The sequence below is a fragment of the Lotus japonicus genome, chromosome 2 (assembly GCF_012489685.1).
Source record: "Lotus japonicus ecotype B-129 chromosome 2, LjGifu_v1.2".
Classification (NCBI taxonomy): domain Eukaryota; kingdom Viridiplantae; phylum Streptophyta; class Magnoliopsida; order Fabales; family Fabaceae; genus Lotus; species Lotus japonicus.
The window spans coordinates 67,368,059-67,379,775 of NC_080042.1; the positions used below are offsets into that span (position 1 = coordinate 67,368,059).

The 11,717-nt window shown below is 43.9% G+C and overlaps 2 protein-coding genes across 3 annotated transcripts; one reads left to right on the top strand and one right to left on the bottom strand.

The window, feature by feature from the left end:
• Window positions 1-471: 471 nt before the first annotated feature.
• LOC130738984 (uncharacterized) lies at window positions 472-1,808 on the bottom strand. 2 transcript variants are annotated; one of them, XM_057591179.1, is made up of 4 exons: window positions 1,633-1,808; window positions 1,266-1,323; window positions 900-1,124; window positions 472-788 (listed from the first exon to the last, which is right to left on the bottom strand). In XM_057591179.1, exons 2-4 carry the CDS (start codon window positions 1,318-1,320, stop codon window positions 715-717), a joined length of 354 nt encoding a protein of 117 aa, XP_057447162.1. In that variant the 5' UTR covers window positions 1,321-1,323; window positions 1,633-1,808; the 3' UTR covers window positions 472-714. The 2 variants fall into 2 exon arrangements, with proteins under 2 accessions (XP_057447162.1, XP_057447161.1); XM_057591178.1 differs by having other exon boundaries at window positions 900-1,323.
• LOC130738983 (uncharacterized) lies at window positions 1,333-5,382 on the top strand. Its single transcript, XM_057591177.1, has 2 exons — window positions 1,333-2,669; window positions 3,138-5,382. The coding sequence occupies exons 1-2, from the start codon at window positions 1,584-1,586 to the stop codon at window positions 4,392-4,394; spliced, it is 2,343 nt and encodes a 780-aa protein (XP_057447160.1). The 5' UTR covers window positions 1,333-1,583; the 3' UTR covers window positions 4,395-5,382.
• Window positions 5,383-11,717: the final 6,335 nt, after the last annotated feature.

Here is an 11,717-nt window from a genome sequence, read left to right on the forward strand (position 1 = left end):
ATATCTTATTCTTTTAATTAAAATTAAAGTCAAATGTAATTATCTCTCCTATGTGGCATGCTTTGGTAGGATGACTGTGTAAAACTATTTTACACTGTCAGTGCATATCCATTAAACTCTAAAATTATTTGTTTTTGAAGAAAACTTCTTTATATTAATATTTACGAAATTGGAAATTGACACTTAAATTTTTACAGTAAAAAAATATGATAGGTTTTGAATTTAATCCCTATATTATTTTTGGATTGCTATTAATTTCCGAAAAGTTACTAAAAAAAAATTCCAAAAAGTATGTGAAAACAATCAAAACATCCTATTTATTTTTACCTTTTGTTCAACCAAATAAGATGAGTGAGTATATGCCACTCCATTTCAATTAACTTCATCTCTTACTTTAAAAAAAAAAAACTTCATCTCTTGACTTCTCTCAAATTCTTTTTTTTTAACATAGAACATATATTAAAATCAAGAAGTCATAGAGGCAGTTACATCAGACGCAACCAAACTGAAACAATCCAGGAGAATCTCCTCAATCCAAATGCAGTTGGGATGCCTTGAGGAGTTCTTAGCCAAATAATCAGCTACAGATTTACCGGATCGACGAACAAAAGACAAACGAAAACTAGAAAAATATAAAACCAAATCCTTACATCCTTAAGAATAGAAATAAAATAAGAAGCTCCCTGCAAAGTATTTGGACCTGCACAAGGTATCTCATTTGAGCCAATGGATACTTCGCCGGGAAGCATCACCACTCCAATAGAACCTGCTAATCATCCGCTCAATACCTGCTCAGACAACATAAAACAAGACATAATGTAGGAAGGAATAGCTTGAGCCACAGCTTTAACCATTTCCTCCCTCCCCATACGGGAAAGAGATCTCTGTTTTAGACTTACCAATAATGGTTGGTAACCCCAAATATTTATCATAGCTTTCCATCGCCTTTATATTCAAAAGCCTTTTGAGCACATCGAAGCGGGGACTAGGCACATTTCGACTACTAGATAGCATCGACTTGTCAAAGCTAATGACTTGACCAGAAACCCTCTCATAGGAAGCAAGTATTTGTTTAACACAAGCTGCCTCCTCCAGGGTTGCCGTAGTAAAGATAACACTATCATCTGCAAAAAGAAGGTGAGAAACAAAAGGAGCATTACATGCAATCTTAATGCCAGAAAGGGTGGATCGAGCTAGTTCCCTCTGAATCAGAGCTGAAAAAATCTCTCCACATAAAATAAACAAATATGGTGATAGCGGGTCACCTTGTCGCAACTCCCTTCCCGGATCAAAAGACATTTGGGGGTTACCATTAAGCATCACCTGAAAGCGGACAGAAGTCACACAACTCATAATAAGGTTAACCCAACTAGTGGGAAATCTCATATGAACCAACACACTACAAAGAAATGGTCATTCAACCCTATCATAGACTTTTGACATATCAAGCTTTAAAGCCATATGCCCATTTCGGCCAGAACGTACACTTTTCATTTTAACTAGGCTTAGGGGATTTTAATGCAGTGAGATCTCCCGACGAACGGAAGGGGCTGAGTGTTGGTTCTTCTTCTCAGCGACGAGAAATGGAGGATTTTAATTCCTTTATTGAGGAGGCAGAGTTGATTGATTTACCTTTATTAAGGAGGAAGTTCACATGGATGAGACCGGGAGGTCAATCAATGAGCAGAATAGATAGAGTTTTGATTTCAGCGAGATGGTATGATTGTTGGCCTGGCAGCAAGTTAGAAGCTTTAAACAGAGACGTGTCCGATCATTGTCCTATTTTATTGAGGTCATCAATCATAAATTGGGGTCCGAAACCCTTTCGGGTCCTAAATTTCTGGTTCGAGGATCCAGGTTTTAAAAGGTTTGTGGAGGAAAATTGGAAGGGTTTCCAGATTAATGGGTGTGGGGCTTTTGTGTTAAAAGAGAAGCTTAAACTGTTGAAATTGAAACTTCAACAGTGGAACAATGAGGTCTTCGGCGACATCAATAAGAGATACTTAGAAATTGTGGAGGAAATGAATAACCTTGATCAAAAGGCTGAAGAGGTGATGCTAGATGAAAATGAATTGGCGATAAGGAAGTCTTTAGGTGGTGATTTCTGGAAAGTGGCCCATATGAAGGAATCTCTATTAAGGCAAAAGTCTCGAATTATGTGGGTGAAGGACGGGGACGCTAACACTAAATTTTTTCATGCAATGGTGAATGCCAGAAGAAGGTCAAATGCTATATCCGGTGTACATGTGAATGGTGAGTGGATTGATGACCCAAATCTGGTCAAAAGGGAGGTGAAGGACTTCTTTTCCATGAAATTCAAGGAGTTTCATTGTGAGTCCCCGGTTCTTGATGGGGTTCGGTTTAAAACCCTTAATCAATCTGATTCTAAGGAATTGGAGAAGGAGTTCTCTATGGAGGAGATAAAATCTGCTGTATGGGATTGCGCAAGTGAGAAGTGTCCTGGGCCAGACGGATACAATTTCAATTTTATAAAGAGATTCTGGGATCTGGTTCAAGGGGATTTTAAGCTGATGGCTGATGATTTTTTCCGGATGGGTAAATGGCCAAGAGGGTCAAACTGCTCCTTCATATCCCTAATACCCAAGGTGGACAGTCCTCAAAGTCTTAATGAATTTCGTCCTATCTCTTTGGTAGGATGTATGTATAAGGTAATGTCGAAAATCCTAGCCAATAGAATTAAAACTGTGATGCCCAAGGTAATCAGTGAGTGTCAATCTGCTTTTGTCGGAGGGAGAAACCTTCTTGACAGTGTTCTTATAGCTAATGAGTTGGTACATGATGCGAAGGTGAGGAAGATGCCTACTTTTGTAATGAAGGTCGACTTTGAAAAGGCATATGATTCCTTAAAGTGGTCCTTCCTGTTCTATATGTTAAGGAGGCTGAATTTTGGTGATCGGTGGATTGGGTGGGTGAGGAGTTGTCTAGAATCTTCTTCCATCTCGATTTTGGTTAATGGAAGCCCCACATCTGAATTTATGATGGAGAAAGGAATTAGGAAAGGGGATCCCCTTGCCCCCTTCCTTTTTCTTGCTGTGGCGGAGGGACTGAGCGGCTTGGTAAACCAAGCGGTAGTGCAGAATAAGTTTATTCCTTACAAATTTGATTCTGTTTTGCAGGTACAAGTGGGGCTGCTACAGTTCGCCGATGATACAATCCTCACTGGTGAAGCTTCTCCCTCTAATGCCTTCTTGATTAAAAGTATCCTCAGAAGTTTCGAGTTGGCGTCGGGATTGAAGATCAATTTTGCTAAAAGCAAAGTTGCTGGCATCTGTGTTGATGATAGATTAATCAGATGTATGGCGGCTATCCTGAATTGTAGCGTTATGAGGATCCCATTCGTATATTTGGGTCTCCCAATTGGTGGCAACCCTCGCCGACTCTCTTTTTGGACCCCGATTATCAACAAATTGCATGGAAGATTGTCAAGGTGGAAACAGAAATCACTTACTTTTGGTGGAAGAATCTGCCTTATCAAGTCAGTTTTTTCATCCTTACCACTACATTTCTTGTCATTTTTTAAGATGCCCCCCGGGATAATCAAAAGATGCAACAGTATTATGCTGAATTTTCTTTGGGGAGGGGCTGATGGTGTTCGAAAGACAGCTTGGGTAAGCTGGGACAATATTTGTAGGCCAAAGTCAGAAGGTGGACTAGGTGTGAAAAACTGGAGGCTTTTTAATGTGGCTTTACTGGCGAAATGGAGATGGAGGTTAATGGTAGGTGATTCAGGTTTATGGAGCTGTATTTTGAACTATAAATATAAAGGAGGATATCACGAGAAGGCCTCAATTTGGTGGAAGGATCTCTTCTCAATTTGCTTTGAGAGCGGAAGTAGCAATTGGTTTGATGAATCAATCTGTCGAAGGTTGGGAGATGGTAGCAGTACGCTGTTCTGGTACATTGACTGGTGCGGTCATGGCGTTCTAAAAGATAAATTTCCAAGGTTGTTCAGTCTTTCAAAACAACAGCAGGCTTGCGTGAGTGAGGTTGGCGTTTGGGTGGCAGGAAGGTGGCAGTGGAATTTGGAATGGCGAAGAGAGTTATTTGGCAGAGAATTGGGTATGCTAAATTGTATGTCTTCCTGGCTGAATGGTTTCTCACCTACTACAGGCCAGACAGATCGGTGGACATGGGTGAGGGAAGGTTCCGGTGTATTTTCTGTCAGTTCAGCGTATGACTATCTTCGTGGTGATGGGGCTGCTTCTGAATCAGAGATATTTAGCAAATTATGGGCTATCCAAGCTCCTTCCAATCATGTGGCGTTGGCCTGGAAAATTCTTATTAATCGTATTCAAACGAAGGTTAATTTACAAAGAAGGAATGCTCTACATCCCTCTGTTTCTAACCACTGTGTTCTGTGTGCTCAGCATTAGGAAACCTCATCACATTTATTCTTCTCATGCCCGGTGGTTTGGAGGATATGGATGCAGGTGTATTCGTGGTTGGGATTCTATACAGTTCTACCAGAGGAAGGAGTATCTCATTTCTCTCAGCATGTGGTGGGTTGTGGCAGAATGGATAAAATTCTCAGAATGATTTGGGTGGCTACAGTGGCTTCGGCTTGGTCATTCAGAAACAAGGTTATATTTAAGAATGGGATAAGTGACAGTTCTGGAATTCTTGAGTTAATACAATACCAAAGCTGGCTGTGGTGCAAAGTGAAGGTGAGTAATTTTCACTATTTTGTGTTTGAATGGATAATGAACCCATTAGTGTGCATTAAATCTGTTATACATTAACTGAAGGCTGCATACTGTTTTGTTGAGGGTGCCAACGTGTGACAGACTAGTATTTTGGATGGGATTATTTTGTTATCTTGACAAAGGACCAAAAGATTATCATTGCATTTGTACGGTGGAGTAGTACATTTGTTTGAGCTTGCAGGAATTGGTTATTTCTCAACTATTTGCTATTGGAATGCTGATCATTTCTAGGAGCAACATGGCTATATTCTGGCACTTTTTGGAGCATACTTTGAAGGCAAGTAGTGGGTGGTGTTTTCGTTCAAGAAGAAGTGTAATGGTTTTTGGGGGGTTGGCTGGTGGTGTTACCTTATTTAGTTCTAGTTTTTTAGTCCTCCTTGGAAGTTTCACTTTGATTTTAGCTAGTGGTACTCTTTTTCCTTACTAGGTTTTCCCAATGGGGTTTTTCCTAGTAAGGTTTTAATGAGGTCTTTTTCTATGATCATTCTTCCAAGGTGGGGTGGGGGTGGGTTACCATTTTTTAACATTAGGTTCTTATGCTATTGTAATTTTCTTTCTTTTTCCTTTTCCTTGTATTGGGTTGAAGTACCCCTTGTACTTCATTCAATATATTTATATATATATCATTGCCTATCAAAAAAAAAACTAGGCTTAGTTACACTTTTACTCCCTTAAGTATCACCATTGTGTGATTTTCCTCCCCTATGTTTAAAATGAGCGAATTTACTCCCTTAAGTATCAATTTGTGAAAATTAAGTCTTTCTGTTAAGTTGCCATCCAAATTTAGACGGATATTGTTGACGTGACTTCATTAATTGGCGTGGCTCTGACGTTGCGCACACTAAGATGCCATGTCATCTATTTTTTCCTTTTCTTTTAAATTAAAAAGAAAATAAATAAAACAAAACACAATTTAAAACTAAAAAAATTAAAAAACCTAAGAATATACTTTTCAAATAATCATATCTGATTAGGCCAACCCACACTGACCACCACCCCAACCATGAACAAACACAGAACAACAGAAGAGGCAAGAGTGGGAGGAAGAAAGAAGAGACACGAGTTTGATGGTTGATTTCGTCGTGACCATCGAGCCCTGCCGCCGCCGCGAGTGCAAGGTTCAGAAACTCTGTTTCGCCGTACCGAGGTCACAGCGTCGGAGTCTCGTCACCGTCCCTGGGTCTTCTCGCCCTTCGTCTTCCTTCCTCCTCCGATTGCTCTCTCTCAAGTGGGTTGGGTCTTCCTTCATCCTCTGATTGAACCCTGATTTGGGGGAAAAAAAATTCTGGGTTTGAAATTTCTGGGTTCGAAGATTGAAACCAGATTGAGGATGAAGAAGGAAAAGATCGAGATGGAAGGGTGGTTGTGGTGGTGAGTGGCGCTGGTGAAAGGGAAGAAGGGTGGTTGCAAGTGGTGGTGAGTTCGCATATGGGGGTGGGGGAGAGAAGAAGATGAGTTGGGGGAGAAAAAACGTGCTTTCAGGAAGAAGATGTGTATTTGTTTTTAGTTTTTACATTGAAGATATAAATTTAAAAATAAAATAAAAAATAATTTGATTTTTTTTTTAATTTAGTGTAGGTGGTGCAGATAGTAAAAGGGGGTGAAAATAGTAATTGCTGTTAGCAATTGGATGGAAAGATAACGGCAGGACCCAATTTTCATAAATTGAAACATGAGGGAGTAAATTTGCTCGTTTTAAATATAGGGGAGGAAAATCACACAATGGTGATACTTAAGGGAGTAAAAGTGCAATTAAGCCTTTTAACTAATGATTCATTCACACTTAATGTTCTGGTAAGGACTGGCGGGAACCGACCTGAGTGACGTATGGACGTTCATGTGAACCTAACCTAAAGCTCCTAGCCCACTACTTTAGTGGACTAGAGCTAGGGGGCTACTGTTCTGGGACGGGCGGACCACGCCCTAGGAGACGACCGCACCAGTGCCCGATCAGGATACCCCGAGAGAGACCCCAGGGGGACGACCAGGGTAAGATGTCACTGTTCTGGGACGGGCGTATCACGCCCGATCAGGATCTCCCCGAGGGAGACCCAAGGGGGACGACCGGGGTAAGATGTCCGGTCCCTGACCCCCGAGCAGGACGACACTCCCCTGGCCCTGGGACATGGACCCCACCACCTAGGGGTTGACCTAGGCCAACCACTCTACGGAACTAGGGTGGTTGGATGGTGGGTCCCTGGGTAATCTAAGCCATTGGATCACTGCAAACCGCAGAGGGAGCAGAAGGATCCAACGACCCTTAAACCACCGGTACGGACCATGCATGATGTTGCATGGCTCCAACCCTAATACTCCAACTTGTATATAAAGGGGGCAACTCACCTAGGTTAAGGTACGTTATTCTCTTCACTTCACTACCCCTTTACTCGATTCCCCTACTTACTTTGGCATTGGAGTCCCTTGCAGGAGCCCCTCCCGGGTTCGTTCTGCATTCCAGCGCACCGGTCCTGCTCCCTCTCTTGGCTGCCCAGCTCCCGTGATCATTTTCACTTTTTCTTTTTGTTCCGGGTAAGAACATTGAGAAAGGGTGTAATCCCTAGAGAGAGAAGTGATTGCACTTAAGAGAGAGATCTAGAGAGAGAATAACTGAATTTCATGTGTGTATTCATAAAATGAGCCAAAGTCCCTTACAATTGGTATCTGCTACCTATTTATAGAGGTAGTGTTGGGCCCCCATATGCTAGTGTCCTTAATGGGCCGTGTGGGCCTGGCTGAACGAGGCCCAACCCTACTGGCTTGGGGACCCGCCACGGGGCGGTGTGAACCCTGGGCGTTGCCCCTCTAGGGGCTCGCCCAGTCCACAAGTCCACAAGACACCGAGCTCGAAGCATGAGAGCTAAGTGTGTCTTTAAGAAAACTATAACTGCCTAATGCTTATCCATCGTGTATGCAAAAAATCCAAGTCGCCAACATGGCGTGAAAAGATGAAGGGCGAGCGCCCTTGGTTCGCAAGTCCACAAGCTCGAAGCAGGAGAGCGAAGTGTGTCTTCAAAATGTGACCGCCAATCTCTGTCCCCTTGTGATTCCCCTAGCAGGTCGCCCGTTGCCACTTTCCACTTGGTACGGCGTTCCTCGGCTGGCGGTTTCGACCAACGCGCAGGAACTATTCCCAAGCTTCTAGTTGCAATAGCTTCCCTGCCTAGAAGATCACCTAACCACGCTACTTGGCGGGATCAACAAAGAATATATAAAGCGTGTAGGTCGCCGACATGGCGCAAATGAAACACAAATCGCTAATAGGCGCAAGGAAATACACAAATACATGAATCTCCGATTGACGCGGGACCTAGAAAGATGGTGTACAAACGCCTCCAAGATTAAGGAGTCGTGGTGGCCCGCCACATATGACGTGACTCGCTGAATAGAAGCTGGCTCGCCTGGTGACGTGGTCTCCCGCCAATCTCTCCCGCATCCGCCCCTCGTAGCATCTTCACGGATCAAGTTGCTTCCGGGGGCGAGTCCCTTAATATGGTGAAAGGACTCAACCAGTCCACAAGACACCGAGCATGAAGCATGAGAGCATAATGTGTCTTCAAGCCGAAGTCGCCGCCGCATCGTCCTTAGGAGAAGATCCGCCCAACACGCATGCTCCTTCTCTCGCCAGAGTCCACAAGTCCACCAGACTCCGTCCAAGTCATGAGGAGTAGGAGTGTCCTCACTCGCCGCATCGCCATCACCATCTTGCTTTAGCCTGTTTCCTGTTTAGAACATTTCTCAACTACAAATACTCATCAGTTGCCTCAGGGATCATAATTCAAATTTCATCATTTCCAGCAGGTTTATCAAATCATACAATTCAGTTATAAGCATGCAATCACCTAATCATCAAAGAAAAATCAACCACCAAAGATGTGCTCTTATAAATCTAAGTTAAAACCAATTTTGTCAAAGAATTTTGTGCCTTATAAGAAATTAGTTTGACTTGCTCGCCACTCTCAGCGTAAGACCGCCACCATTTTGCGGTAGGTCGCTACCCTCATTTTTGGCGGTAGGTCGCGACCCTCTTGCGGTAGGTCGCGACCCTCTTGCGGTAGGTCGCCACCATTTTGCGGTAGGTCGCTACCCTCATTTTTGGCGGTAGGTCGCGACCCTTTAGCGGTAGGTCGCCATCCTCTTGCGGTAGGTCGTGACCCTCTTGCGGTAGGTCGCCACCCTTAGCGTGAGGTCGCCACCCTTTTGGCGACTTTTGTGTGTCTAAAAACTGAGTCTTACAGGTCGCCACCCATAGCGTTTGGTCGCCACCCTTTGGCATGAGGTCACCACCCTAGCGGTAGGTCGCCACCCTTGGTGTGATCGTCCCATTTCGGGACTCAAAGTGTTTTGGGTTCCAATGGCCAGTTGGATTACCAAAGTGGTGCTCAGTAGAATGGGCAATTTGTACCCCACACATCGCCAATGAATCCGGTTGTTACGTGGGCTTTTCCGGGGCTAATTTAGTTCATCGTGAAACTTGTTTCACTTTGTAACTAAATCGCGCCATCAGGAGCTTGTCCCACCCAATAACAAACCGCTTATGGAAGAGTCTTCCAAGTTTCACAAAACTTTAATGGTGTGCCTCAATTCACCCACTCCTTCTCTTTGATCCGATTTGCTCCTCTCTGTCTGAATCAAAACCAGTGAAGACAATATAACTTCTAATATCAACTTCAAAATAAGAAAATTAGGAAATACAACAACTGAGAAGGGAATCAAATGAAAGATGGAGGAAAAGTTTGAAGGAATTGGAAAATTTGTTGGCCAGCGATCTTAACCATAGCAACGCTTTACTCGCCAAACTTCCATGGCCAAAACAAAACGTGCCCACCAGAATTCCGCCGCCGGAGTAAAACGTGCTTGCCGGATTCCAACACCAACGACATTCTCTCGCCGCCGAACTCCATCGCCAACAACACTTGCTCGCCGCCTACCTTCAAAACGTGCTCGCCAAAGCCAACACGTGCTCGCCAAAGCAAACGTGCTCGCCAGAATTTGCTCACCGCCTAACTTCAACGCCGCCGACACTTGCTCGCCGAACTTCAACTGCCAAAGCAAAAGCGTGCCCGCCAGAATTCCAACGTCTCGGGATTGGCTCTGCTCCTCATGTATTGTGCTCTGGACAGATTCCTCGCCTTTGTTCTTTTCTTCGTCATTACCGATCTGCTCTCCCGTGCCTACATGCTTCCTCGATCTGAAGCTTCACCTCTGTTGACGCTCTTCATTGTCGGTCTGAACCGTGTTGCTTCGATCTGCCATCGCTGGATGCGCCTTGAAGAACTAACACACTTCTACACGCTGAATCTCGATCTGTCATTCTCTCGTGAACGCACCCTGTTCCTTCCCCTCCGCATTGCCACCGATCTGAAACTTCTCCTTTTATCGCTGCTTTTTCTCCCGTTTCGAAACCTGATCAGCTTTCTTGATCCGTCATTCTCCCGTCCACTATAGCCACTGAGTTTCATCGATTCCCTTGTGGTCGTGGGTTCGGGCCCCAGAATGTGTGGCTTGTCTTCGATGCTTTTATTCCCGAACTTCCGCCGCCATCGTTGGCGAACCTTGTGGAAGGAGATGCTGCCGGGAGACCTGTGGTGACACGGATTCTTGAAGGCCAAGGTGCCTTGTATTCCTTTTCCAATCCAGAGCCCAAAAAGATCATCCAAGATCCCTTTCCGTCATCAAAATCCGTCCCGCGAAATCCACGAAAAACAACGAAAATCTCAAGCAAAATCAGTGGTGCAATCAATCCACGTGATCCGGGAATCAAAAGTTTATCGATCCCCACAGACGGCGCCAAATGTTCCGGGTAAGAACATTGAGAAAAGGTGTAATCCCTAGAGAGAGAAGTGATTGCACTTAAGAGAGAGATCTAGAGAGAGAATAACTGAATTTCATGTGTGTATTCATAAAATGAGCCAAAGTCCCTTACAATTGGTATCTGCTACCTATTTATAGAGGTAGTGTTGGGCCCCCATATGCTAGTGTCCTTAATGGGCCGTGTGGGCCTGGCTGAACGAGGCCCAACCCTACTGGCTTGGGGACCCGCCACAGGGCGGTGTGAACCCTGGGCGTTGCCCCTCTAGGGGCTCGCCCAGTCCACTTTTTCATATATTTTTTTTCTTATCTTTTTATATTATTTGTCACATTACATATTATACATTATTGTTTCATTTTCTATGTCGACGACAACCTCTATTCTACAACGACCAAACGTACCATTATTGAATATAGAAGCAAAAAACAATGAGTAAACAGCCATTTTGGTCCTTGAATGTGTTCACTTATGACGGACTGGTCCTTATATTTTGGAAATGGTTGTTTTTCATCCCTGAATGTGTTGCCGTCGGTCAAGTTCATCCTTGGTTGAGTTTTCCGTTAGTCCCTGAGACGGAAAAGTCCAACTGGCACATTTTTTTCCATGCTAGCATCCTACTTGGCACATTTTCTTTTTTCCTCCTAAAAACACGGTCAAACTCGTCCCTCACTTATGCTTCTTCTTCCTCTTCTTCATCTTCTTTATCTTCCTCCTCTTCATCATCTTCACCACACCATCACCATGCTTTTTTCTTCCTCTATGAAGTACCACCACTATCACCATGCTTCTTTCTTCTTTCGTTTGGCCATACAAATCAAATAGGAGCTTGCACTTGAACCGGAGCTTGGTTAGGGTTTCCATTTTGCGGATTAGGGACCCCTGAGTCCGAGGGTTCCACTGGTTTTGATTGTTCCATCGATTGGGACTCGGGGGTGGCTGAAAGTTGGGTTTTGAGAACTGGGTCGTTGGAAGTTGGGGTTTTGAGAAATGGGTGATGGAAAATTGGGGTTTTGAGGAATGTGTTGTTGAAAATTGGGGTTTTGAGGAGTGTTTGGTGGTGGTTGTTGTTGATTCCACGCTTGTTGAGGAAATCGATTGGGAAGTGCATAGGTACTGGTTTTCTGTTCCCCTAATTTTCTGTTCCATTTCTTGCTCTATCGTTTCTTATTCTTCATTTCCATAAT

What these genes read in the sequence shown, in the direction of transcription:
- LOC130738984 (XM_057591178.1), bottom strand. Translation starts at nt 1,320, where the DNA reads ATGCTTAATGGTAACCCCCAAATGTCTTTTGATCCGGGAAGGGAGTTG. An exon ending in GGGGTTACCAACCATTATTG is followed by an intron (nt 789 to 899) that starts GTAAGTCTAAAA and finishes TTGTCTGAGCAG; the next exon opens with GTATTGAGCGGATGATTAGC.
- LOC130738983 (XM_057591177.1), top strand. Translation starts at nt 1,584, where the DNA reads ATGGAGGATTTTAATTCCTTTATTGAGGAGGCAGAGTTGATTGATTTA. An exon ending in TGGTAGGATGTATGTATAAG is followed by an intron (nt 2,670 to 3,137) that starts GTAATGTCGAAA and finishes TCTGTTTTGCAG; the next exon opens with GTACAAGTGGGGCTGCTACA.